At 45.6% G+C, this 27642-nt stretch overlaps 1 protein-coding gene across 1 annotated transcript in view; it reads right to left on the bottom strand.

The window, feature by feature from the left end:
* TP53I13 (tumor protein p53 inducible protein 13) overlaps window positions 1-26957 on the bottom strand; it is a 32359-nt gene extending 5402 nt beyond the window's left edge. The window contains exons 1-10 of the mRNA XM_069945868.1: window positions 26823-26957; window positions 17132-17206; window positions 16554-16589; window positions 15843-15901; window positions 14938-15016; window positions 12469-12597; window positions 9775-9948; window positions 8131-8989; window positions 6670-6762; window positions 2101-2165 (exon numbers count right to left, since the gene is read on the bottom strand). Of these exons, the coding sequence (XP_069801969.1) occupies window positions 2101-2165; window positions 6670-6762; window positions 8131-8989; window positions 9775-9948; window positions 12469-12597; window positions 14938-15016; window positions 15843-15901; window positions 16554-16589; window positions 17132-17206; window positions 26823-26915 (1662 nt within the window). The 5' untranslated portion in view covers window positions 26916-26957. The remainder of the gene's footprint in view (window positions 1-2100; window positions 2166-6669; window positions 6763-8130; window positions 8990-9774; window positions 9949-12468; window positions 12598-14937; window positions 15017-15842; window positions 15902-16553; window positions 16590-17131; window positions 17207-26822) is intronic.
* Window positions 26958-27642: the final 685 nt, after the last annotated feature.

The raw sequence follows: 27642 nt of genomic DNA on the forward strand, positions 1-27642 counted from the left end.
GTGCAGCTGCATCTCATAGGACACACTAGAGACAGGGGAGGTGTACAACTCTGCATATGATCATTGTAGGGACTCACCTACTATATTACTGCTCTCCTGGTCCTTTACATAAAGATATATTTAGCATCCTGTGCCTGGTAGAGCATACAGCTTTGAAAGCTGGGATCTGAACTACCAGAAGGGATGTGATATGTTATAAGTCTGTAGGTCTCATGAAGTCCGACACAACAGGTGCAATTTACATTCTGTCTACACAGCAGAAATATTGCCAGAATGTGTACAGCACTCGGCTCTTTACAGCAGCTCCATAGAAAATGAATAGAGCCCCCGGGACTGTGTCATATCTGCAACAATATTCAAAACAACCCGTTGAATCCTCTCTACCACCATGGCATAAAGAAGGTTAATGTGGCAAGTACAATACTGTGGTTACAATTGAGGAAGATCTGTTATAATATGGAGAAATCACATTGTGTCTTCCCTTATTACTGCCTTAAATTATAAAATCAAGAAGTAAGCAGGAGCTGAGGAAACTGGTGCCTTACTGTGATAAGGATTATCATTGTGGACCTCTCAGACATAGAAGAAGCACAAAGAAGTCCATGATGACCTATAACGCTGGAGGATACTTAAATTTCTTTTTTTCTCTAAGGGGTCTTGAATTACCAATCCCATTTTTGAGTCTGACTGTGTAACTGGTATTTTCAGCAGCCCCGGAGAGCATGCAGTCTGCCACGTTAACAGCACACGCCAGCTTTAGGTTCTTTATTTTAGCATTTGTGGTTTGGCTTTTTTTTCTTTTAGGTTACTTGGAAAAGGTTAAAAATAAAAATGAGTTTGTGGATAGAACCGTGATGTAAAGTAGCTGAATTGTATTACACTGTGCACATTACAGATTTCTGGGGGGAGGAAGACACTGTAGTGCACTTCAGCTTTACTGGGGAAAATATAAAAGACCATCTTGTACCATTTTAAAAGCATCACCTCTACTGTATATCCGATATATCTAGCAGATCGGCGCTCGTTTACATCGTTGCTCGGCCCGTGGAATAGGACCCTTAGATCCAGGAGACACATGATACCTTTCATACAGCTGTGACTCCATAACAGAGAAAAATTATATTTATGCTTCAGTGCAAAGCTCCCAATCTGCTGCAAGCTGTAACACCTCGTTGTTCCCCCCCTTCTGGCTGACCGACAAAATAGGGATAGGGATGGAAGGGGAGAGTAAGGTTTCACAGCCATCAGCATTTGCACTTTAAGGCTCCGTTGACACTATAGAATGTGTGAATGGAGGCTAAGAGCATGGGAAAGCTTCTGAACTAAAGATCACAACGTTAAACGAAATTGTATTATATTGATATTGAATGTATGATATAGAAACACAGATGTATGAATGGTACTAGAGATGAGTGATGTTTAGAGATGAGCGTACCTGGAGCATGCTCGAGTCAATCCGAACTCGTTCAAACTTTCGGCATTTGATTAGCGGTGGCTGCTGAAGTTGGATAAAGCCCTAAGGCTATACGGAAAACATGGATATAGTCATTGGCTGTATCCATGTTTGCCAGACAACCTTAGAGCTTTATCTAAGTTCAGCAGCCCCAGCTAATCAAATACCGAACGTTCAGGTTTGGATTGACCCGAACCCGGTTCGCTCATCTCTATTGAATTTACATTACTAACAAAGCAAATTGCTTGGTTTGCTCAACACAGCTTATAAACTGTCTGCCTTTGATCTCCTTGCATCCACCTTAGGTGACTGGAAAAGCTGGATCTAGTCCCTGGAATACTTCTCCCAGTTTCCCAGGACTGGATCCAGTATGGAGATCAAAGGCAGCTGGCGTATAAGCCGACTGCTGAGCAAACAAAGCGATTTGCTTTGTTTGTAATGTAAATTCGCTCATCTCTAAAAAAGATACCATGTGTCTTTATGACTATTTAAAAAAAAAAAAAAAACTTACTGCCCCCGTATTAGAGCATTGTGTTTTCCTCTAGTGCTCCTTTAAATGTTATAGAGCAGAAGAAGCTGAGCAGATTGAGACAAATGGACAGATTTGTAGAGAAAAATTCAGCATAACCTGTAAAATATTGACTGACCTCCCTGCTCATTCTAGGAGTCCAGAGAACAGCATTACTCAATGATAGGTGTCCAGTGGGCGGTCCTAAGCACGAAAAGAGATTTCAATCAATAAATGACAAGTTATACAGAATCTATTCCCACAAAATTATGTAGCAACCTGTTCAGCTCCTTCTGCTCTATAACAGGATGCAAACCGAGTAGAGTGCCTTTTTATACAGACAGGATCCCTTTTAATGGGATTATACAGGATTTAAAAAAAAAAAAAAAAAAAAAAAGACACACAAACACCATAGTTGCTTTCATATAGAAACATGGCCTTTCTTGTCCTCAGTAAGTGTGGTATTGAAGCTCAGCTCCCCTGAAAAGAGTGGAGCAGAGTTGTAATACTACACACAACCTGAGGACTGGTGTGGCGCTGCTTGTGGCGATACATATTATCACACAAATCATCCTAATTAGAGATGAGCACAATTTGAGCAAGCTCCAGTCCGGTCGCTTGGCACTTAAATACTGCCCAAGTTATGCTCATTTTTGCAACTGTAATCAAAATAGCACAGAAGATATTTGATATAAACACAATGGAGACAATAGAATTTTAACGTAGTCTTTAAAAAAAGGAAACAGATGATTATATATATAAAAAAATACATACAAGAACAGCACAAAATACAATCCATTAATGTCAAAAAGTACAAAAATAAATATACTGTAAATTATAAATCATTGCCAAAGGCAACACTAATTCTTCACACAGTATAAAGAAAGCCGCAACCGGCCGTAATAGATATTCTCTGTTACAGAGAAGACAGTAGAACAGTCCACTAAACCTACAATATAGGGCAGGGGTAAGGAACCTTTAGCTTTGGCTGTCCAGGCATGATGGGAGTTGTAGTTTTGCAACAGCTGGTTGGCCAAGGTTCCCTACCCCCAGTGGCGTCGCTAGGCAGTTTTATTCGGGGCTCATGCCCCGAATAAAATGCCTGCTGCCCCGGATCTCTTCTGCCCCGCTCTTGCGAGCCAGATGCGGCTTTTGATAGCCGCATCTGGCTCGCAGATTGCAGCTGCTGCTGTCCTCCTTACCTACTGGCCGCCCGCAGCGCCCGGACACGCTCCTCCATCCAATCAGCGGAAACCGGGAGTGTGGGGCTGCTGCGGTGGGCTGTGGTGCACGCATCCAATTAACGCGTGCGCCACGGCCCACCGCAGCGGCCCCAAGCTCCCGCTCTGAGCTGATTGAGTTGTAGGAGCACCTCCGGCCGCTACGGTAGGTGAGGCGGACAGCAGCAGCCGCGATCTAGGAGGAGGTGAGCAGGCACGGGGGGAGAGAAACGGGCGAGAAGCACAGGGGGGAAAGAAGCAAGGGGGGAGAGAGACATGGGGGAGAGAAAGAGGGGAGAAAAGCATGGGGGAGAGAAAGAGGGGAGAAAAGCATGGGGGAGAGAAAGAGGGGAGAAAAGCATGGGGGAGAGAAAAAGGGGAGAAAAGCATGGGGGAGAGAAAGAGGGGAGAAAGCATGGGGGAGAGAAACAGGGGAGAAAGCATGGGGGAGAGAAACAGGGGAGAAAAGCATGGGGGGGAGAAACAGGGGAGAAAGCATGGGGGAGAGAAACAGGTAAGATAAGCATGGAGGAGAGAAACAGGGGAGAAAGCATGGGGGAGAGAAACAGGGGAGAAAGCATGGGGGAGAGAAACAGGGGAGATAAGCATGGGGGAGAGAAACAGGGGAGAAAGCATGGGGGAGAGAAAGAGAGGAGAAAAGCATGGAGGAGAGAAACGGGGGAGAAAAGCATGGGGGAGAGAAACAAGGGAGAAAGCATGGGGGAGAGAAACAGGGGAGAAAGTAACAGAGGAGAGAAACATGGGGGAGAGAAACATGGGGGAGAGAAACATGGGAGAAAAGCATGGGGGAGAGAAAGAGGGGAGAAAGCATGGTAGAGAGAAAAATGGGGGAGAGAAATAGGGGAGATAAAAATGGGGGAGATAAACAGGGGAGAAAAGCATGGGGGAGAGAAATGGGAGAAAAGCATGGGGGAGAGAAATGGGAGAAAAGCATGGGGGAGAGAAATGGGAGAAAAGCATGGGGGAGAGAAACTCGGAGGGCCCGGGCCCCGGATGTTTTAGGACCCTAGCAACGCCCCTGCCTACCCCTGATATAGGGGCTGCAGTAACAACTGTATGGAGAGAATTTTTATATACAAATATTGACAGATAATTTACTGTATACATTCTGAAGAAATATGGGTAGTGAAAATACAGCTTACATGTGGCTTATTACATGTCCGTCAGGCGTACGTCATCTCTGACGTCACTAGGTATAAAATGTCTAAGGCCACACCTTCCGCATGGACTATATGCTACAGAGCGGACTATCAGAACTCCCAGCATCATCATTTATGATGCTGCAGTGAGCTCCTAAAAGGTTACAGTGTACAAGATCCGAAAGTTCTGATCGCTCTGTGTTCACACCCGTACCGATCGTAAGAATGAGCTGGGAGAAGATGCGCTGCAGCTCGTTCACTCCCCGTTCTGTTAGAAAAAAAAAAAAAAAAAGAATCAGGCTCGTAATGGAGCTCTATGGAGCCAGATTTTTTTTTTCTCCTTACTCAGAGCACTGCAGCGCGTTCCTCTCTCCGCTCATTCTCCCGATTGGTACGAGTGTGAATACTCAGACCCTGGACGAACAAAATTTTTGACACGTCTCTGTGACATGTGCAAAGTTTTTCAAACATGTACACTTTAAATCTACTAAAACAAGAGCTTCTTTACGACTACCAAACATCACAGCTGTGATACAGAGTGTCCACCAACTAATCTGACCCTACAAGAAGGCCTAGATTCCAAAGCAGAGAGTGTGTTATAGAGATTACCATTAGAGTCTATACAAGTACTATGTCTCCAAGGATGTTACTGCACCCTCCCCACCTGCTCTATTATTATGTCGTCTTCATATTTTCTAAAATGCAATACTTCTATACACCCATATGCAGCAGAAACTTAGAAATCGACCTGAGCCAGTTTCTGCTGTGTAAAGTACATGATGAGCTGCAGGTCTCCCCACTGAATTCAATGAGGAAGAAATCCTACAGGTGCAGATACTGCTGTAGGATATGGAGGTGACCAACAAGTTTAATAAAAGTTTTAAAAAACATCCTGCCGATCTCTACACCTATGATTGGCTATAGACATGACATATGATTGCTGGAGGCTACGTCATTGCAGGAGGCTGGGAGACTCACAGAGGAGCTTCAAGGGGTTGTCTAGGCAAAAAATAAAATGCAGGACAGCAGGTGGTGGTGTAAACACAAAAACTTAACACTCACCCATCACAGTCCCTTGCTGGTTTCCTCGATCTTACGGGTCCTGTGACGTCACAGGAAGTGCCCGCTCAGCCAATGATGAGACACCACTACAACCAAAAACTGGATAGTAGGAGAAGGTAGTTCTTGTGGTGCAGTGATCCCACAGGATCCGAGGAATAGAAAAAACCAAAGGAGGAAAGGCAGTGAATTGGGGAGTATAACTAGTTTATTATGTTTATAACACCTTATGTTGTCCTGCTTTTTTTTTTTCTTATTATTATTTTGCCTGGACATTCCCTCAGAATATTCACAAAAAAAAAAAACTGCACAATTTGATGCAGAATAAATGCAGAAATTCCTTACATTTCCCACCCATGTGCACTTACCTGCAGTCTTCTAAGACAACAAACAGCAGTGTACAGAAAAGAAAATGGAGTAAGTTAAAAGAAAAATCAGTGAGAAGTTAATTGTAAACTAAAAGGGGTTAATAAGCATAGGATTTCATTCTGCAAAGGAAACAAATAACAGAGCGTCTGTTAGATGTTACCAGAGATATCTTACATCATAACCAGAATGTCCCTTTAAAGGGGTTATCTGGGGGTACGAAAACAAACAGCTCCTCTCCTGTCCTCAGTTTAGGTGTGGGGGGGGGGGGGGGGGGGGGGTTGCAGCTCAGTTCCAAATAAGCGAATAGAACTGAATTGTAATACCGCACATAAGGACAGGGGTGGTGCTGTTTTTGCAAGAAAACAGCGGTGCTTTTTCTGATCCTAGATTCAAAGAGGATTGAACTGCCTTTAAAATTAGACATCGGCTGCATCATTAAAGGGGGTTGTACTGTTAAAAAAAACATTATGACAGCTATAAAACAGTGCCATGCTTGTCCAATAGGCTGTGTGTGGTATTGCACTTTAGCCTGACTGTAGTGACTGGGGCAGATCTGTAATACCACACTTATTTAAAGGACTTAGAAAATTAGATGTTCTGCCCTCTGAAGAGTGTCTATGGCCTTATAATACAGATTGATCTAAATAGGACTGAGCTGTAATAATTGACTGAGCCCATGGAGAATAGGGGGGGGGGGAATCCAATCCAGAATGACACCAAAAAATGGACCTGATCGGTAAAACAGAAACTGGTGACATCTCCGAGACATGTCCGGTCTCAACCAGTAGACAGGATTCCATGGCACCAGCTCCCCACACTGTCACTGGTGTCAGTCCACTTTAGAGCCGCTGTGACCTAATCCAATCATCCATTATACGCTATTTTAGTCAGAATCCTCACTTAGACTTTCATACAAGACTGCCGGATTTTTCTTGCGTCCAATCCATTTCTTGCGCATGCTGTGACCTTGAACCAACCGCCTCTTGATAATCGCTAAGAGAAGAGAGAAAAAGGGAAGATTACAATGTACACAAAGATCTGAAAAGAATTGTCACATACGAAGGGGTGTGATTTATTAAGACTGGCCGCTCATAAATTGATCTTATAAGGGGAACTATCAGCAGGTTAGAGAAATCTAACCTGCTGATATGTCCCTAATGCACAGCAGACGCCAAAGAAGAAAGCATGTCTCTTATCCTCCTCCTCTGTCGTCCCAATGCAGTTAGTTATATGCTTCACCCGCTAGGAGCAATGCCCAAGTGTGATCTCTCATCCTCTCCTTGCACATACTGTCCTGTGTTCTTATTTCTCTCTACACAACCTGCAGCCCTGAGCCAACAGCAGCTAAATCTATGTCAGAAGCAGCAGCACAACCAGTTATGTGAAGGAGTTACACAGATTAGTTACAGTTACACAAATTACACAACAACATTTTTCCTCTACTATTACACCTTATAAGGTTTTTTTTTTTTTTTTGCAGTCTTTAGGATTAACACCAAAAGGATAAAAACACTAGAGCATATAGAAAACAAGTGCACTAACATGGCAACATGGAGTTGGCGGCTGCTCGTGCCGGCTAACATCAATGCATTAAAAATGCGCAATATAGTCACATGAGATTGTGTGGCGTATAAGTAAACAAATGCATGCCAGGCTGGCGATTCTATGGACATATACACAGCAATATCATGAGGTGCAAGAAGCAGTGGCCTGGCAACATTAAGTAAACACGTAGAGGTACGCACCAGGCAAATGGGGCTTACAACCAGAACACACTGAAGGATCAAAATGGCAGAAGAATCAAAGAGAAGAGGCCATACAGCACATACACAATAGACTCCCATGGTATATGGATAATGGAAATGTGCTAAACCCGTAATAACATATAAAAGAAACCTGTTTCGACAAGTAAACATTGTTTTCTATATGCTCTAGCATTTTTTTTCCTCTTTCGTTTCTGATTGTATTTTTGGAGCATTAGTAGCACCCGGTAATATCATATACATTTGTGGTTCCCACCTTTCCCATTCATACAGTCTAGTTCTCATTATAACCTGTACACTTCTATAGAAGAATTGAAAAATACAAAAAAAAAAAATCGATATCGATATAGAGATATATATATATATATATACATACACACACAATGTGGAAGATTTATCAAACATGGTGTAAAGTGAAACTGGCCCAGTTGCCCCTAGCAACCAATCAGATTCCACCTTTCATTCCTCACAGACTCTTTGGAAAATGAAAGGTGGAATCTGATTGGTTGCTAGGGGCAACTGGGCCAGTTTCACTTTACACCATGTTTGATAAGTCTCCCCCATGTATTTCTTTTTTTTTAACAACAATCCTCCTTACATGCCACTGACTCCTTCTCCTCTGAATGGCTTCCCGGGGTCCAGTACAGACTTTGACTTTTGCGGAATTTCTTATAAATTTGTGTGTACAAAACTGAAAAAGTCAGCAATGCGAAGAGGAAGATGAGAGATGCGGCTGCCCATTTAGCTTCTTCAGTTCGGGGAGTGGCAACAAACACCCCAGAGTTCTTCTGCTGACTGGCATCCAACCTCATCGGGGCCTTTGCTGGTAACTGCAATGTACTGTCCTGCTGGCACCTGCATTCTGCTTTCTCCTCTTTGCTTTCAGCTGAAGGCTTTTCGGATGGAGAGAGCAGCAGGTCAGCAGGTTTACTTTGTGTTTGCACAGTGGGTGTAGGAAGGAGAGCAGTATTTACAGATACTTTACTCTGCTTGGATTCAGGAGATTCCGCATGCGTCCCTACGGATTTTGTCACCTCCCGTCCATCATCATCATGGTGGCTTACAGCCCGGGTGGAGTTCTCACCAGCAGAATGCCCCAAACTGAGACCAGACACACCTGGTGTGATATTTCCAGGAGTGGGCACAGTACTGTTTGCTGGCATCTCTGGCATCTCATCTATTTCCCTGCTGTGGAGCTCCGTCTTTGGGCCTTCAGTTTCTGCTTCCAGGGGCGGATGCCCCGGTGTTAGAGAAGCTGGTGGAGAGCTGATGTTGGGAGACACAAATAGGCTTAAAATTGAAGTCTGATTGTTGGAGAGTTCCCCGGTTTGTGGTCCATCTGCTGTGTTGGAGGTAGCATTGTGTGACACATTAGAAGCTGCTGTTCCTGGGGTAACTGGTAACACAAATCTTCGCCGCCGCAAGCGGAAACCTTTTTTAGCCAAATTATTTAGCACCTAAAAGAATTATAAAAAATTTTAAATGTCAAAAAGCACTGTTTTGATATAACTGCGCAAAAGGCAGCAAAAACACGACACATAGCCCAAGCATAGACTGAAGACAGGCTTAGGGCCCTATTCCACCGGACGATTAGTATTCAGATTATCGTTAAATCGTTTGAATCTAAACGATAATCGTTCGGTTAAAATGCAGTTAACAATTAGCGACCGAACGAGAAATTGTTGATCGCTTTATAAGACCTGGACCTATTTTTATCGTTGCTCGTTTGCAAAACGTTCGCAAATTGTTCGGTCGTTCGCAAAAGATACGAACGCAATAGCGAATAAATAGCAAAGAAAAAACGATCGCAATTACGATCATAAGTAATGATTATCGTTTCATGGAAATGAGTGAACGTTTTCAGGTCTTTCGCAATAGCGGTCGTTTGAGATTGTTAATCGTTAACGATTATGCAAACGATAATCGTCCGGTGGAATAGGGCCCTTAGGCTGGGTTCATACTGCGGTTTTGATGTCCGCATATGTTTTATGGAAAGAAAAGAACCAAAAAAACTAATGAAAAAACTGATGCAATTTGGATCAGATTTCCCATTGACTTCCACTATAAAAAAAAAAAAAAAAAAAAAAAAAAAAAAAAAAAACGAAACGGATGCGTTTTTCTCTTCTGAAACAGAAATTTAAAAAAACGGATACGTTCAACGGACTACAAATACGCAGTGTGGACCTAGACTAAACAGATCAGTAAATGGAGAGGGATATGTAAGTAGATGTCCACCTCTTACCTGCGCGTGCCTACGGGACGTCATCACAGACGGTCGGGTGAGTAAATGCTGGTAGGAACCTTCTTCTCCTGCGTCGTGCTTTTCTTCAATGTTGTCCCTCAACCAACCAATGATTTCGGTCCTATTTAAGTGAGACATCTCCAGGGTCGAGCACCAAGCAGCCAGTGCAAGAGGCTGAGAAAAGGAGGAGACACAAATATAACACTATACTAACAGCCATGGGAAAACACTAAGAGGGTAAATTCACACGGGCGGATCCGCCAGGAGTCTCGCACAAGAAATCCGCAGCTAATCCGCAATACACATATTAATAATAGTAAGAATAATATGTGTATTGCGGATTAGCTGCGGATTTCCTGTGAGAGACTCCCGGCGGATCCGCCCGTGTGAATTTACCCAGAAACTGTAACTTAAAGCATACCGGTCATAAGGAAAAAATCCTATCAGAAGAACAAGAGGCACTGTCCGTTATCTCCGTCCAGTGGTCCTATAGACTTACAATGGAGTTACCTGGATGGCGATTGCTGCGAGCCAGAACGTGAAATGCAATAGCGTGTCTCCCGATTGGTGGGGATCTCAGCAGTGAGACCCAGACTGATAAAAACTTCTAACATGTCCTAGTGACAAGTTAAATGTTTTCTTTAATGACTATAGATTAAAAAATTTAAAGGGGTACTCCAGCGGAAAAAAAAAATTCGTAAATTTGTAATTTACTTCTATTTAAAAAAAAAAAAAAAAAAAAAAAAAAAAAAACGTAGGTCTTTCAGTACTTATCAGCTCCTGTATGTCTTGCAGGAAGTGGTGTATTCTCTCCAGTCTGACATAGTGCTCTCTGCTGCCACCTCTGTCCATGTCAGGAACTGTCCAGAGCAGCAGCAAATCCCTAAAGAAAACCTCTCCTGCTCTCCAGACTGGGAAGAATACACCACATCCTGCAGGACATACAGAAGCTAAGTAGTACTGGAAGACTGGAGATTTTTTTTAATGGAAGAAATTTTTCTTGTTAGAGTATCCCTTTTAAAGGAGAAGCCCAGCAAAAGTTTTTATTAAAACATTGTATTGCCCCCCAAAGGTTGTACAAATCCCCAATATACACTTATTACAAGAAATACACATAAAGGGCTTTTTTCCCTGCACTTACTACTGCATCAAGGCTTCACTTCCTGGATAACATGGTGATGTCACTTCCTGGATAACATGGTGATGTCACTTCCTGGATAACATGGTGATGTCACGACCCGACTCCCAGAGCTGTGCGGGCTGTGGCTGCTGGAGAGGATGATGGCAGGGGGACACAGGGCACTGGAGGGACACTGAGCATCCCTCTGCCATCATCCTCTCCAGCAGCCACAGCCCGCACAGCTCTGGGAGTCGGGTCGTGACATCACCATGTTATCCAGGAAGTGACATCACCATGTTATCCAGGAAGTGAAGCCTTGGTGCAGTAGTAAATGCAGGGAAAAAAGCATTTTATGTGCATTTCCTGTAAGAAGTGTATATTGGTGATTTGTATAACTTTTGGGGCGGCAATACAATACTTTAATAAAAATTTTCGCCGGACTTCTCCTTTAAGGCTATGTTTTATACTCTTTGAGTCTCATAGAAACATAGAAGATTGTTGACAGAAAAAGACCACTGGGTCCATCTACTCTGCCCTTTTAGTATTTCCTTTCTTATTATCGTAGGATAGATATATGTATATACCAGGCAGGTTTACATTCTGTTATTGTAGATTTACCAACCACATCTGCTGAAAGATTATTCCAAGTATCTACTACTCTTTTAGTACATTAATATTTTTTTTACGTTGCCTCTGATCTTTCCCCCAGTAACCTCTCACTGTGTCCTCTTGTTCTTGAGTTCAGTTTTTTTAAGCTTACTTTGATGAGCGAAACTACAGAAAGTTCTGGTTCACAAAACCCATAACACTCAGATACAGCTGCATCCATCTTTTCCAAACACCAGGAGCATTGTGGGTTTCCAGAACTTGTCTCTATTCCACGGGGCAATAATAGGCAGAATCGGGCCGATTATCGCTCCGTAAACTCCCTTACAGTTTACATTTCGGCCATTTAGGTCCTTGTCTATAGCTCTTACCTACACGTGAGGTCATATTGGTTTAGACGTCTCAGAGTAAACATGTCTAGGGCCCTTTAGCACCGCTCAGACTTTAAAGCAAACAGCGAGTCACAATTCAATGACCGTGTACTGGAACTATATAGCGGATCTTAACTTTCTAAAGAGCCCTTTTATTCCCAAAATTAGCGGCGCTTTGTGATCAGTCAAATGACTATCTCCCCCTTTAACCCTTTCATGACCTGCATGTATTCTTCACATCACCAGAAGTAGAATTAGTTACATACATGTACATAAATTGGACTCCCCCTTTAAGAACAATGAACAACTAAGAACAATGATAACATGACAGCAATCAACATGTATTACTAAACACTGATGTAAGAGATAATCTATACCAGGGGTAGGAAAGCTTGGCTCTCCAGATGTTGCAAAACTACAACTCCCATCATGCCTGGACAGCCAAAGCTAAAGCTTTGGCTGTCCAGGCATGATGGGAGTTGTAGTTTTGCAACAGTTGGAGAGCCAAGCTTCCCTACCCCTGGTCTATACAAATACATAGGGTGCAAGTCCTACACAGAGCCATGTGTTAATGGTATAGCATACTGAGATCCTTACTCTATTTCTGGAGAGGGTAGGGAGGGGTGTTATGATGTGTTTTGCTATGTAAAGTCTGGCCATGGAGGATAAAGCTTCCTTCAGTTTTGGGTGTACACACGGATGGTACAAGAAGGCTACACCGCCATGCTGGAAGACACAAGAGACACACGTTACATTGACAGATAACACAATATACGTTAATGCATAAATAATAGAGTCTTCTATGTTTTCAAAGAGACGACTGTGAATATCAATACAAAGTGAGATTGCACCAATTTGTTTTGACTGGTTTTTCCAATGTAAGGGTGCGTTCACACCTACAGGATCAGCAGCAGATCCGCAGCAGATTTGATGGTGCAGATTTGATGCTGTGTTCAGTTATTTAAATGAAATCTGCTGCGGATCCGGTAAGTGTTAACGTACCCTAAGGGCATGTTCACACTGAGCAAATACAGCCGTGCTCAGTGTCCCGCTGTGAGTAAATGAAAGAGCGTGCGCTCCTTTGCTGCCGTTGCTTTCTGCGCGAAGTGATATGTCACTTCTTTGAGCGGACAGCGGCAGCTGCAGAGGATCACGCACTCTCCCATAGACGGGCTATGGGACACAGACAGGCGGAGTTCCGCTGTGGAATTCCGCCTGTTTTAGTCAGTGTGGATATAAAGATGTTTAACCTAGTCTAAAATGGGTTGCGTACAGGGTCAATGTCTGTATACATTGAAATACCTTCAAGATTAAAAAGTATGCGCCCATAGACTTTAATAGGTACTCTATTAAGCCTCACTAACAAAATGCATACATTAAGGAAACAAACCACAAAGTCCGTAGCACAAACGGCCTATCAGAGTATACTGGTGTGCTGCACATACTGTATGCAGCAATGTGTGTCAGGCTGGAATCACACACTGCAGTGTTTGTGCCAAAACCAGAAGAGGATCCAACAGGAAAGAAAAGTATACGTCCTCCCTTTATATTTCCCATCCCATTTGAATCCACCTCTGGTTTTGGCACAAAAACTGCAGTGTGTGATTCTAGCCTTAGGGTACGTGCACACTACAGAACTGCAACAGTAAACCCGTTGCAGATTCTGCAGCTCACACCCTCTCGTGGACTCTAGCGGCCGCGCGCGTCATACACTCCATTCTATGCACGGGTGGATTTCCCCATCTGTCCAAAGAATAAACCTGATCATTCTTTGGACGAAGGGCAGAATCCGCAAGTGCAAAGAATAAAGTCTATGGCACGTGAGCGGGTGCGAGCTGCAGAATCCGCAACGTACCCTTAGAGGACCTTTTTGAAGGATTCAACATACTGTATATCAGTGGTGCAGCCCACAAAACTTGACATGAATTGTGCCGTGCGTTCACACTGCGTTTTTGCTGTCCGTTTAATAAAAGAAAAAGAAAAAACACAACAGCAGATGCATTTGTGTGGATATATTTTTTATATAATAAAAATGGATAATTTTGTTTGCATAGACAAAAATGTGGTCAACTATTTAACAATGGAAGTTAATGGAAAAACTGATGCACACAAATAAAGCCGTTTTTTCCATCAAGCAGACGTTAAACGGACAGCAAAAACGCAGTGTGAACCCAGCCTTAATCCTTCAACCCTACACACATTAACCAGTCAGAAGTCTCCTCTGTGACCTGTAGTAATCTGACATTTCCTAGTTACATTAGTCTCTTATCACTGGGCTCTATGTCAGGTTATAATGCAAATAAAGACAAGATGTCTTTCATAGAGGGGAAAGAGTTTGCTGCCTCAGGGTAGGTTCACACTACGGAATCCGCGCGGATAGGTTCCAGAGCATTCTGTCGCTCATACCTGTTCACGGCGTCGGGCTCCACAGACACCATTCTATGGCCTTGCCGATTCCGCCGAAATAATAGACATGTCAGTTCTTTCGGCGGAATGCGGAATCTGCCCAGCCACAGAATGGTGTCGATGGCATGAGCGGATATGCGCACTGCCGTGAACGGATACGAGCGACGGAATCCGCTGGAACTTATGCGAGCAGATTCCGTAGTGTTTTTAGTCACGTTTCTATGCTATACTGACATATTATAAACATTTTATACCTTTTTAAATTTTTACTAAAAAATACATTTATGCCAAGACTATTATGCTTCTGGGCCCGTTCCTTCTTGGAGTATATCACAGTTTCTGGGTTTTTGTTACTCCGCTCCCTTTTTGAGGATTGACCACAGGTTCTCAATCTGACGGAGATATACTAATGTAGGAATACAGTATAAGGAGATGATGACTAAAGTGATTTCAGGTGGTCATTTTATGGCAGGGCTGACATTCAGTGGGATTTTCTAATGATGGGCTATCCTGTGGATATCTAATTAATGTGTTTTGCACAGAGAACCTCTTAAAAGCAAATTGCTCCTATAACAACTAAGGCTGTGGAAAAACAAAATTTGTGTCAGTTTCCAGACCTTTATTCTATATATTCACTTATGTAAAATTATGACGACTCACCCGGAGGTTGTGAACCCATTGCTGAGGGGGACAGTAGGTATATTCTCCGTACTTGGCCCATGTAGCTCTATGTGCTCCACTGCAATAAAAAAAAGAAAAATGATACCAAGTATATAAGAGAAAATACCACAAAAACTAGAAAACAACAATGTAATAATAAGCCACACTTGTATTCTAGTATTCTGTGCCATTCCGTGTTTTATTAGCTGGTGCATTTTATGGCTTATTTTTTTTTCCCCTACACAGTCAAGCTAGGCTGAAATTTTAAATTGTTACTGTCATTATAAAAACTTTCGACATGTAAAAAGTTTTAGACCTGGACCAATCGTGAGACACAGAGCTAGGAGAGGAATGCACTTAGTGCGGTCTTCTCCTGGCTCATTCTCACGATCGTCCAGGGTCTGATCACTCAAACTGATCAAAACTTTTGACGTCTCGCTGACACGTGACACTTTAAGTTTAGTGTATTGGAGCAGGAAGAACTTACCCCTCCTCGCTCCTGGCGGTACCTTCAGCTGCACTGCAGTCTCTAGTGGTCACCTGATAAGCACTAGAGGTTGCAGTGCAGAGGAGGCCAAGACACAGCCAGGAATAAGGAAGGGGTGTTAGTGCTTAAAGGCTTTGTTCCCACATTTTATTTTTTTTCTGGGAAGCCTTTATAGGTGCTCTACCCTGTCACATTAGTGGCCGCAGCTAGCCACAAGTATTAAGGTTAAATGGCATTTGGCAATAAATTAGTGGACTTGGGGCTGCAGTTTGGACACTCGATAAAAGGTTTGTCATAAGTGGCCTATACCATTAACATTTAGGTCCTGGACCTTTAATACAGACAGAAAATGTACGTGGTTCTGACCTAAAAGGTTTAGAACAAAGGCAGCTCTGCATGATGACAGCACGTTACTTACCTGTTCGGTATTGCAGCGGTGTAAACTATCGCGGTGTGCATACACACAGGGGAGGAATTCTACAAGAGAATATGTAACACCAGGGATTAATTCTTATCAGCATTACATAACCCAAAAAACACAATACTGGAATCACAAGGTTCCTTTGTAATAAACAAAAAGGTCCTGTTAATCAGTTCTTTCGGCGGAATGCGGAATCCGCCCGGCCATAGAATGGTGTCGATGGTATGGGCGGATATGCGCACTGCCGTGAAAGGATACGAGCAACGGAATCCGCTGGAACTTATGCGCGCAGATTCCGTAGTGTTTTTAGTCACGTTTCTATGCTATACTGACATACTATTATAAACATTTTATACCTATATATTCTGGGCCCGTTCCTTCTTGGAGTATATTACAGTTTCTGGGTCTTTGTTACTCCACTCCCTTTTTGAGGATTGACCACAGGTTCTCAATCTGACTGAGATATACTAATGTAGGAATACAGTATAAGGAGATGATGACTGAAGTGATTTCAGGTGGTCATTTTATGGCAGGGCTGACATTCAGTGGGATGTCCTACCCACGCAGCATACTAATTTTTACACTGGGGTTGGAATACCTCTTTAACTTAGGAACCTCCTCTAGATTAGCCATAAATGTCAGGATGATACCCCATTAAGTGAAAGGCCTATAACAAGTATAATAACAGAAGTTATGTCTTACTCTTACCTCCTGCACATACACAGAAGTAATACTGGGGAGTACCTGTATATAAAAAAAAAACAAAAAAAAAACACAATATAACAAATGCAAACCATAAAGCATCATGATAGTACTAGTAATACGTGTCAAAACTGAAAACTATGCTGGAGGAGTGGTCTACATAAAAGCATAGAACCAAAGTTAAAAATGTGGTATCACAACAGAGTGACCTCTAGGTTCCCATAGGAAACTAGATCATGTGATCGTGACAAAGAGGTCAATTTGGTTCCATTTTGTGCAACAGTTCAAAGGTCACCCTCCACCTTGCTTCCCATAAGGAAACATTGTGTCTGTGCTTTGATACTTAACGTTGCTCTAGTCTTATGGTTCCTCCATTTCCTCCCACAATTCGAAAAAACACAGACAGGTCAGTTTAGCAGGAAGCCTAGCAGGGTACGGCCTCATGTATCGGCCAGATGACGTCTATGTGGTTTGGGCAGCTATGAGTTATAACCTCTATTAGGAGATCAGGTTGCAAGGGACACATTAAAAGGAATATGTTTTACGGACAATGCTATAGAATACAGTGGAAACCATTCTCTTACCTTGCTGGGCGGGGAAATATAATCCTCAGTACAAGTATACACATCTTCATCCGGCAGGTCCAGCTGTATACTAGACTGAAAGAGTAAATTCAGAGAACAGATTGGTAAAGGCCGCACATATGCCGACTGCTTTACTGTGTGAGTGGGAACATCTGTCAACCACTATAGTTTCCATGACCAAGAAACATCCATGTGGCCGACATTACATCCCGAACGGGTCTGTGGAAATGTACACAGCCCACATGCTGCTCAAACATGGAAACATCCTGGAGGTGACGCTGAAACTACAGCCCAGCAATGACACGTCTGCCAAGGGGAAAGGAGCAAAATGATCCCAACCGTGGGGCATGTGCACTGAAATGACCCAGCGTGACCGCTGTATATTATGGGAAATAGAAGGGGAGAAATACCAGGGAACTTAGCAGTAAAATCTCACTAGTGGCATCACTATTCCTAATGGTAAGCAGAGTATACATGTATATGGGGGACTCAAGGTTTTGGGTGCAGGTTTTGTAACTTAGTTCCATTGAAGTGAATGGAGCTTAACTGCAAACCGCACCTGACCTAGAGACAAGAGCAGTGCTGTCTCTGGGAGAAAGTGGCCATGTTTTTCTAACGCTGGAGAATACCTTCAATGTGTAAAACTACTGACATGTCAGACGCTTGGCTGAGCACTGTGCCTTGTCATTTCTACAGTAAGATAAAAAAGGTTTTTTGTTTTTTTTTTACATTTTAAAGGGGTCATATCACAGACAAAACACAGTTCTACTGCTGGCCCCTTAAAACAAAACATCTGATTTTACCAAGGAAGGTCATAGCCCGCCAGGCATGTGCCCCGCAGCAGAAATGTGGTATTACACTGCAGCCATTCAGATGAATGACCAGCCGTATAATAATGCACTCATTCACAGCAGCTTTATGTTCTGGCTCTTACAGAGCAGGTGACCCCCCCCCCCCCCTTTCTCCCTAATGATGTCTATTTCTCCCAACATGGGATATGGATGGGGGGGGGGGGTTATCTTCATGAGGACATTGCTTTAACTTAAAGGAGAAGTCCGGCGAAAAATTTTATTAAAGCATTGTATTGCCCCCCCAAAAGTTATACAAATCCCCAATATACACTTATTACAGGAAATGCTTATAAAGTGCTTTTTTCCCTGCACTTACTACTGCATCAAGGCTTCACTTCCTGGATAACATGGTGATGTCACTTCCTGGATAACATAGTGATGTCACTTCCTGGATAACATGGTGATGTCACGACCCGACTCCCAGAGCTGTGCGGGCTTCGGCTGCTGGAGAGGATGATGGCAGAGGGATGCTCAGTGTCCCTCCGGTGCCCTGTGTCCCTCTGCCATCTGCCATCATCCTCTCCAGCAGCCACAGCCCACACAGCTCTGGGAGTCGGGTCGTGACATCACCATGTTATCCAGGAAGTGACATCACCATGTTATCCAGGAAGTGACATCACCATGTTATCCAGGAAGTGAAGCCTTGATGCAGTAGTAAGTGCAGGGAAAAAAGCACTTTGTGAGCATTTCCCGTAATAAGAGTATATTGGGGATTTGTATAACTTTTGGCAGACAATACAATACTTTCATAAAAACTTTCACCAGATTTCTCCTTTAACCCCTAGACGACCCTGGACGTAGGGTTACGTCATGGAAGTCTGTCCCCAGACGACCCATGACGTAACCTTACGTCCTGGGTGTTTTTCCCGCTATGAAGCGCGCTCCGGAGCGGAGCGCGCTTCATAGCAGGTGGGGGCCGGCTGCAATCAGCAGCCGGGACCTCACCGGTAATGACACGCTGCAGCGATCGCGCTGCCGCGTGTCATTAACCCCTTAAACGCCGCGATCGCTGCGCGACCGCGGCGTTTAAGTGTAAGTGACCGGGGGAGTCCCCTGTCACTTACCGATCGGGACCCCCGCAGTGTGACTGCGGGGGTCCCGATCGTTGAAACGGACTGCCGGAGGTCTCTTACCTGCCTCCGTGCGGTCCGATCGGCGCTCTGCTACACTGAGCCTGCACAGGCAGGCTCAATGAGCAGATCGCCGATAACACTGATCAATGCTATGCCTATGGCATAGCATTCATCAGTGTATAAATCAAAGTACTGGATGTAAAAGTCCCCCAAAGGGACTTCAAAAGTGTAAAAAAAAAAAAGTTCAAAACACTAACACACTACCCCAAAACCCCTCCCCCAATAAAAGTCTAAATCACCCCCCTTTCCCATTATATAAATAAAACATATAAAAATAAATAAATAGATAAACATATAATATACCGTAGCGTGCGTAATTGTCCGATCTATTAAAATATAACAAGCGTCATTGCGAACGGTAAACGGCGTACACGAAAAGAGGGGAAAAAGTGCGCGGATTACCGATTTTATGTTACATTATATATTAAAAAAATCTATAAAAAGTGATCAAAACGTCCGATCTTCACAAATATGGTATTAATAAAAACTAGAGATCATGGCGGAAAAAATGACACCCCATACAGCCCCGTAGGTGAAAAAATAAAACCGTTATAAGCGTCACAATAGGCCCATTTTATTAATATTTAATTGCCAAAAAAAAGGATTTCATAAAAAAAATATATATTAAATTAGAGAATCTGTGTAACCTGCATATGGTTGTGTTCGGACTGACCTATAGAATAATAGTGTCATGTCGCTGTTACCATATAGTGCATTACGTAGACACAGGAACCCCCCAAACGTTACCATATTGCATTCTTTTTTACGATTTCACCTATTTATATCTTCATAAATAATATATTTGGGATTCCATCATACATGTTATGGTAAAATGAATGACGCCATTACAAAGTACAACTATTCCTGTAAAAAACAAGCACTTACATGGCTTGTAGATAGAAAACTGAGAGTGCTAGAGCTCTTAGAAGGGGAGGAGGGAAAAATGAAAGCACTAAGATCAAAATTTGCGCGGTCCACTGGGTCATTTTGGGCCTGGTCCTCAAAGGGTTAAAGTGACTGTACCACCAGGCCCAGGCTGAAGCACTGGAGGCGGGCCGACCCACCCTTAGTGGGAGGAAACCTCAGCCCCTCTATAATAGGCTTCTATTGATTCTAATGGAGTCACGTCATAGAGGGGCTAGGGTTTCCTCCCACTAAGGGTGGGTCGGCCTGCCTCCAGTGCTTCAGCCTGGGCCTGGTGCTACAGTCACTTTAAATATGGCACTTACATGTATCTTATATTCCCAAATGGGGGCTTATTTATGTCTACTGTAGCAAAAATGATCTGTACTTGCCTGCCCTGATCAGTCACCGAGGGGAGGGGTTTATTGTTACACTGGGGGTGCTGGGCAGCCTCCAGTGCATAGAGCGGGCCAGTGCACATGAAGAAACCAGCACCGATCGCGGGAATTAGGCGGTGTTTGGAAAAATAGACCACATCACTGGGATCCCTGCGCTGGCACTAAAATAGGGTTTTTCACCAACTGGTACACTACAACCACACAAATAACTAAGGAGCTGTTCACATCACATTTTCTCCTGCTCTCTTGCACATACATCTTTGTACCAGACAACACAATGCAAAACAATAGCCCACCGTACCCATAGGATTCCATCAGACAAAGGTAAAAGTAGTGCCTGGAATAGGATACATTGTGTTAGTCTTTTTTTGTTTTTTTTTAAAGATGCAGAAACGACTGTCTGACAAATCTTTCCTATTTGAAGAAATTTGGTGTATTATTTTACGCAAATCATAAAGCACTGAAGGAGGCCAAACAACATTGACAACCCTGATTTCAGCTGTCGTGTGTTTCATATATATCAAAAATTTGCAAAATTTTGAACAGTTGCGCAAATATCTACAACAAATATACGCATAAAACGCAGCGCAAACCTAGCCTTATATGAATGCGGCCTGATGTTTGAAATATCCCAGATATATAGTGACTAGTGTTGCGCAGACGTGGCTAACTGGGTTTGGCAATGTTCTTCAAACCCTAATGCTTGGCATTGGATTCCCGGCAGCTGCAGAAGTTGGATGACGCTAGAGAGGAGCGAACCGGGTTCGAGTCCATCCGAACCCGAACGTTCGGCATTTGATTAGCTGGGGCTGCTGAACTTGGATAAAGCTCTAATGTTGTCTGGAAAACATGGATACAGCCAATGACTATATCCATGATTTCCACATAGCCTTAGGGCTTTATCCAACTTCAGCAGCCACCGCTAATCAAATGCCGAACGATCGGGTTCAGATGGACTAGAGCATGCTCCAGGTTCGCTCATCTCTAGATGCCGCCCTAGGAAGTCCTGGAAAACATGGATACAGCCATGGGCATAAGTAAAGCCCCTATTACACGAGGCGATGAGAGGTAGCAAGCGACAGCTAAAGCTGTCAGGTCAGAGCTTATACACACGCTGACAGCGAGCGGGTGCGTGCAGGGGCAGCCCATAGGAAATAGCGGTGGTCTCCTGCTGCCGCTCCTACTACACCGAGGGATGGCAGCTATCTGCATCGTTGTTCTTTCAACAAGTTGACAGACAACAAACAACCGACAAATCGGTTGATCGTTGTCTTTTATGACACATAGCGATCATTGGCCGTAACAGCCGAATATGGCTGATAATCGCTTCGTGTAATTGGGCCTTTACTCCTGTAGCCCTGGGGAATCAAATTTTGGGTTCTGCAATGTTATCCAAACTCAAATGCTCAGCCATAGGCTTTGTGCACACACTGTAAGGCTAGGTTCACACTGCGTTTTTGTAATCCGTTTTTTTGCAAAAAAAAAACGGATGCATTTGTGTGAATCCGTTTTGATCAGTTTTTCCATTGACTTCCATTGTAAAAAAAAACGGGATCAAAACGGACACAAAAGTAGTGTCAGCTACGTTTTTGCGTCCGTCAAAAAAAAGGATCTGTTTTGATCCGTTTTTTTTTTTTACAATAGAAGTCAATGGAAAAATGGATCACACAAGGCATCCGTTTTTTGCAAAATAAACGGATTGCAAAAACGCAGTGTGAACCTAGCCTTAGAGACCGGCCGGATCACGGAACGGCCGGTCTCTGAAAAGATCATGTTACTGCAGTACCGGCCGGATGATCTTTGAAGCCGCAGAGTTCTGATGCGGATGCATCCGTGCGCGCCTACATCGAAACCGCTCACAGCACACTATGGAGCGTGCGGCCGGAGTGTGAACGGACAGGGTTTTCTATTCAATGAATAGTGGCCGCAGAAAACTGACATGTCAAGTTTCTTGCGGCGCCGCTGGGGATCCCGGTCAGAGCGTATACTATGGCGGCAATGGCACGTATATTTTTCGTAATAATCGCGACCGTTAAACAACGGCCGTGGTTTTACGAAAATATACGTTATGTGTGAACATAGCCATAGGCTGTATCCTTGTTTTCCACGATTCCCTAGGCCGGAATGCTGGCGCGTTCGGGTAACGTTGCAGAACCTAAACACCAGTGGCGTCGCTAGGCTTAATCATTCGGGGCCAAAGCCCCGAATGATTTCAGCCTAGCCCCGAAAGTCTTTTTGATCCCGCCAGCACAGAAATAACAGCAGCCGGGTCTGAGATAGATCACTATCAGAGGCCCCAGGCTGCTGTTACTTCAGTGCTGGCGGGCCGCGGGAGTGGGATCAGCCGGCACCACTTCCGGACGCCTTGTGACGTCATCCCGCTCCTTATTGGACAGAGGGCCGCAGTGGACGCTGCACGCTCCGGCCTGCCTCTCTCCTGCGCTCCCGGGACGTCAGCACAGGGCGCCGCCAGCTGTAGACCCCTCCTGCCCCAGAATCCGCGCGGACCCCGGTGCCGCAGCTACAGCCCCTTCACCCCCCGGAATCTGCGCTGACAGGGGGCGCCGTGCCGGGAGATACAGCCCACCCCCTGGAACCCGCACGGACCCCTGGCGCAGATACAGCCCCCCCACACCCCGAGTGGACCCCAGCTCCCCCACTTACAAGGACTCCCCCTCCTGAATCGTTGCCAACAGAGGGATCCAGCAGCCACAGACGCGCACCTCCAGGACCCGCGCCGCAAACCCGCCACCCCCTCGGACCTCACTGCCAGGCTGACTGGCTGGAGAAGACAGGTGAGTAAAATGTTTTTTTTTGTTTGGCTAGGCTGGGGCAGTAGTAGTGTGTATGGGGGGCTCAGATGGGGGTAGTAGTGTGTGTATGGGGGGCTCAGATGGGGGTAGTAGTGTGTGTGTATGGGGGGCTCAGATGGGGGTAGTAGTGTGTGTATGGGGGGCTCAGATAGGGGTAGTAGTGTGTGTGTATGGGGGGTCAGATGGGGGTAGTAGTGTGTGTATGGGGGGCTCAGATGGGGGTAGTAGTGTGTGTATGGGGGGCTCAGATGGGGGTAGTAGTGTGTGTATGGGGGGCTCAGATGGGGGTAGTAGTGTGTGTGTATGGGGGGCTCAGATGGGGGTAGTAGTGTGTGTGTGTATGGGGGGCTCAGATGGGGGTAGTAGTGTGTGTGTGTATGGGGGGCTCAGATGGGGGTAGTAGTGTGTGTATGGGGGGCTCAGATGGGGGTAGTAGTGTGTGTATGGGGGGCTCAGATGGGGGTAGTAGTGTGTGTATGGGGGGCTCAGATGGGGGTAGTAGTGTGTGTATGGGGGGCTCAGATGGGGGTAGTAGTGTGTGTGTGTATGGGGGGCTCAGATGGGGGTAGTAGTGTGTGTGTGTATGGGGGGCTCAGATGGGGGTAGTAGTGTGTGTATGGGGGGCTCAGATGGGGGTAGTAGTGTGTGTATGGGGGGCTCAGATGGGGGTAGTAGTGTGTGTGTATGGGGGGCTCAGATGGGGGTAGTAGTGTGTGTGTATGGGGGGCTCAGATGGGGGTAGTAGTGTGTGTGTATGGGGGGCTCAGATGGGGGTAGTAGTGTGTGTATGGGGGCTCAGATGGGGGTAGTAGTGTGTGTGTATGGGGGGCTCAGATGGGGGTAGTAGTGTGTGTATGGGGGGCTCAGATGGGGGTAGTAGTGTGTGTGTATGGGGGGCTCAGATGGGGGTAGTAGTGTGTGTATGGGGGGCTCAGATGGGGGTAGTAGTGTGTGTATGGGGGGCTCAGATGGGGGTAGTAGTGTGTGTATGGGGGGCTCAGATGGGGGTAGTAGTGTGTGTGTATGGGGGGCTCAGATGGGGGTAGTAGTGTGTGTGTATGGGGGGCTCAGATGGGGGTAGTAGTGTGTGTGTATGGGGGGCTCAGATGGGGGTAGTAGTGTGTGTATGGGGGGCTCAGATGGGGGTAGTAGTGTGTGTATGGGGGGCTCAGATGGGGGTAGTAGTGTGTGTATGGGGGGCTCAGATGGGGGTAGTAGTGTGTGTATGGGGGGCTCAGATGGGGGTAGTAGTGTGTGTGTGTATGGGGGGCTCAGATGGGGGTAGTAGTGTGTGTGTGTATGGGGGGCTCAGATGGGGGTAGTAGTGTGTGTGTATGGGGGGCTCAGATGGGGGTAGTAGTGTGTGTATGGGGGGCTCAGATGGGGATAGTAGTGTGTGTATGGGGGGCTCAGATGGGGGTAGTAGTGTGTGTGTATGGGGGGCTCAGATGGGGGTAGTAGTGTGTGTGTATGGGGGGCTCAGATGGGGGTAGTAGTGTGTGTGTATGGGGGGCTCAGATGGGGGTAGTAGTGTGTGTGTATGGGGGGCTCAGATGGGGGTAGTAGTGTGTGTATGGGGGCTCAGATGGGGGTAGTAGTGTGTGTGTATGGGGGGCTCAGATGGGGGTAGTAGTGTGTGTATGGGGGGCTCAGATGGGGGTAGTAGTGTGTGTGTATGGGGGGCTCAGATGGGGGTAGTAGTGTGTGTATGGGGGGCTCAGATGGGGGTAGTAGTGTGTGTGTATGGGGGGCTCAGATGGGGGTAGTAGTGTGTGTGTATGGGGGCTCAGATGGGGGTAGTAGTGTGTGTGTATGGGGGGCTCAGATGGGGGTAGTAGTGTGTGTGTATGGGGGGCTCAGATGGGGGTAGTAGTGTGTGTGTATGGGGGGCTCAGATGGGGGTAGTAGTGTGTGTGTATGGGGGGCTCAGATGGGGGTAGTAGTGTGTGTGTATGGGGGGCTCAGATGGGGGTAGTAGTGTGTGTGTATGGGGGGCTCAGATGGGGGTAGTAGTGTGTGTATGGGGGGCTCAGATGGGGGTAGTAGTGTGTGTATGGGGGGCTCAGATGGGGGTAGTAGTGTGTGTATGGGGGGCTCAGATGGGGGTAGTAGTAGTGTGTGTATGGGGGGCTCAGATGGGGGTAGTAGTAGTGTGTGTATGGGGGGCTCAGATGGGGGTAGTAGTGTGTGTAGGGGGCAGGTTTACTGTAGGCAGAGGGGGGGACTTACTATGGTGGGTACAGTAGGTGCTATATTACTATATAGGGGGCACAGCAGTGGGGGCATTTTTACTATGGGGGACAAAGCAGGGGGCATTATTACTATATTTGGGTGCACAGCAGGGACATTATTACTATATGGGGCACAGCATGGGTCATTATTACTATATGGAGGCACAGCAGGAGACATTACTATATGGGAGCATAGCAGGGGACATTATTACTATATGGAGGCACAGTAGGGGCATTTAACAATGTGGGAGAGCACAGCAGGGAGCATTATTACTTTATTTGGGTGCACAGCAGGGGATACTCTATATGGGAATAATGCACAGCGGGGGTATTTTATATGAGGATGCTGCACAGCAGGGGGGCTATTTTATATAAGGAAGGATGCTGAGCAGGGGGGCTATACTATTTCGAGGCACAGTTGAGGCCTATAATGTATGCAGACACAGAGGGAAGGGCGGGGGCTACAACTATATGGGGGTAGAGAGAAGGCCTATACTATGTGAGCACAGCTAGAGCATATAGGGCACAGAGGAGACCTAATCACTGTGTGTGCTGGAGCAAGGAGCCTAAAATGTTTTTCCTGGCAGATTCTGGAGAGAAGGGTTATGGCTGGGGCCGAATGGAAAAGAAAGAGAAAAGTGAGCGACTCTGATCAGAGAAGACGTCAACTGTGAGTCACAATTTCAAATACTAGCCTATGTGATCATCTGTTTTTAAAAAAAAAGTTATACACACACATGCGCGCGCACACACATATATATATAGTGTGTGTGTGTAACGTCACTGGAGAAGTCAACTCAGGGGGCCTGTGCCCCGGATGTTTTAAGACCCTAGCAACGCCCCTGCTAAACACTCCGCCAGCAGTTACTTATGCCCGCGGCTCTATCCGTGTTTTCCAGGACTTCCTAGGGGGCGACATCCAACTTCTGCAGCCGCGGGGAATCCAATGCCGACCAATGGGTTCGGATAATGTTGCTAAACCCCAATATTATGGCAGGTCCGATTACCATTAATAGTGGCCATCTGTATGTCACATCATACACTGTGCAATATACTCACTCTATACTATACAGCTTAGTGGGGGCGGCTTCACTGTGGTCAGACACTCCTTTACATGGAGAAGTGTCTAAGAGCCAAGTCTATAACATTTGGTTACATAAAGGAGGCACTTTACGGCAGTGTGGCACGCGAGCTGTTGCAAACTACAACTCCCATCATGCCCCGACAGCCGAAGGCTGTCGGGGCATGATGGGAGTTGTAGTTTGCAACAGTTGGAGAGCCGCAGTCTGGGAAACACAAAGTAAACACTTGCTGCATGAGAGCTCAGATAGAGACTATGAGGGAGAGCCGCCCGGTACTCACCAGGTCCCCGTCACACAGAGCAGCGCCGCCGCCGGCCGCTGGAGGAGGAGCCCGGGTCAGGAGCACAGCCGCCACCGCACACAGCCTCCACATCCCGCACTCTGCCCGCACTACATTCCGGACACTCGGCCTGCACACGACGTCAGCGCCTCTGTGTGCGTCTCCACCAATCAGCGACGGCGGAGCGCGGAGACTCGAATCCTATTGGTCATCCCTGGCACCGACCACCATGATTGACACGCCCCCTAACTAGCTCTATTTACAGTGTCCGGAGACACGTTGTCTGCAGCAGAAGTCTTAAAGGGCAAGTCCATGTGCGGATTACCGAGGAGAAAACTCATTGCTATGATGGTTCTAATGTGTGCATAGAGGAATACCCGGACTTTTTACTTCAGAGGAGCTACCTGAGCTGGTGCCCTCTTGCAATGACCTGTAGGGTTCATCCTACTCCTGAGGAGGGGTCACAGGGGTGCACAGCTCCATAGTTATTGTCAGACACTCTCTTTTTGTTTTATTGGGGTTCACTAAAATAACGGGGCCATGTAAGGATGCAAAGGATCAGCCAGGACCTTTATGCTGCGTTTACACGGAACGATTATCGTGCAAATTTGCACGATAACGATCGCATTTGAGCGATAATGTAAACACACAGCGAACGGTAAAGCGACGAGCGAAAAAATCGTTCATTTTAATCTTACAACATGTTCCTAAATCGTTGTTCGCAAAAGATTCCCACATTGTTCCGTGCAAACAGTCTTTCACCGATTCACCCTATGTGTGAGATAGGCTTAAGCGACCGTAAAACGAGCGCAATAACAAT

Source organism: Dendropsophus ebraccatus, chromosome 11 (genome assembly GCF_027789765.1).
Source record: "Dendropsophus ebraccatus isolate aDenEbr1 chromosome 11, aDenEbr1.pat, whole genome shotgun sequence".
NCBI classification, from domain to species: domain Eukaryota; kingdom Metazoa; phylum Chordata; class Amphibia; order Anura; family Hylidae; genus Dendropsophus; species Dendropsophus ebraccatus.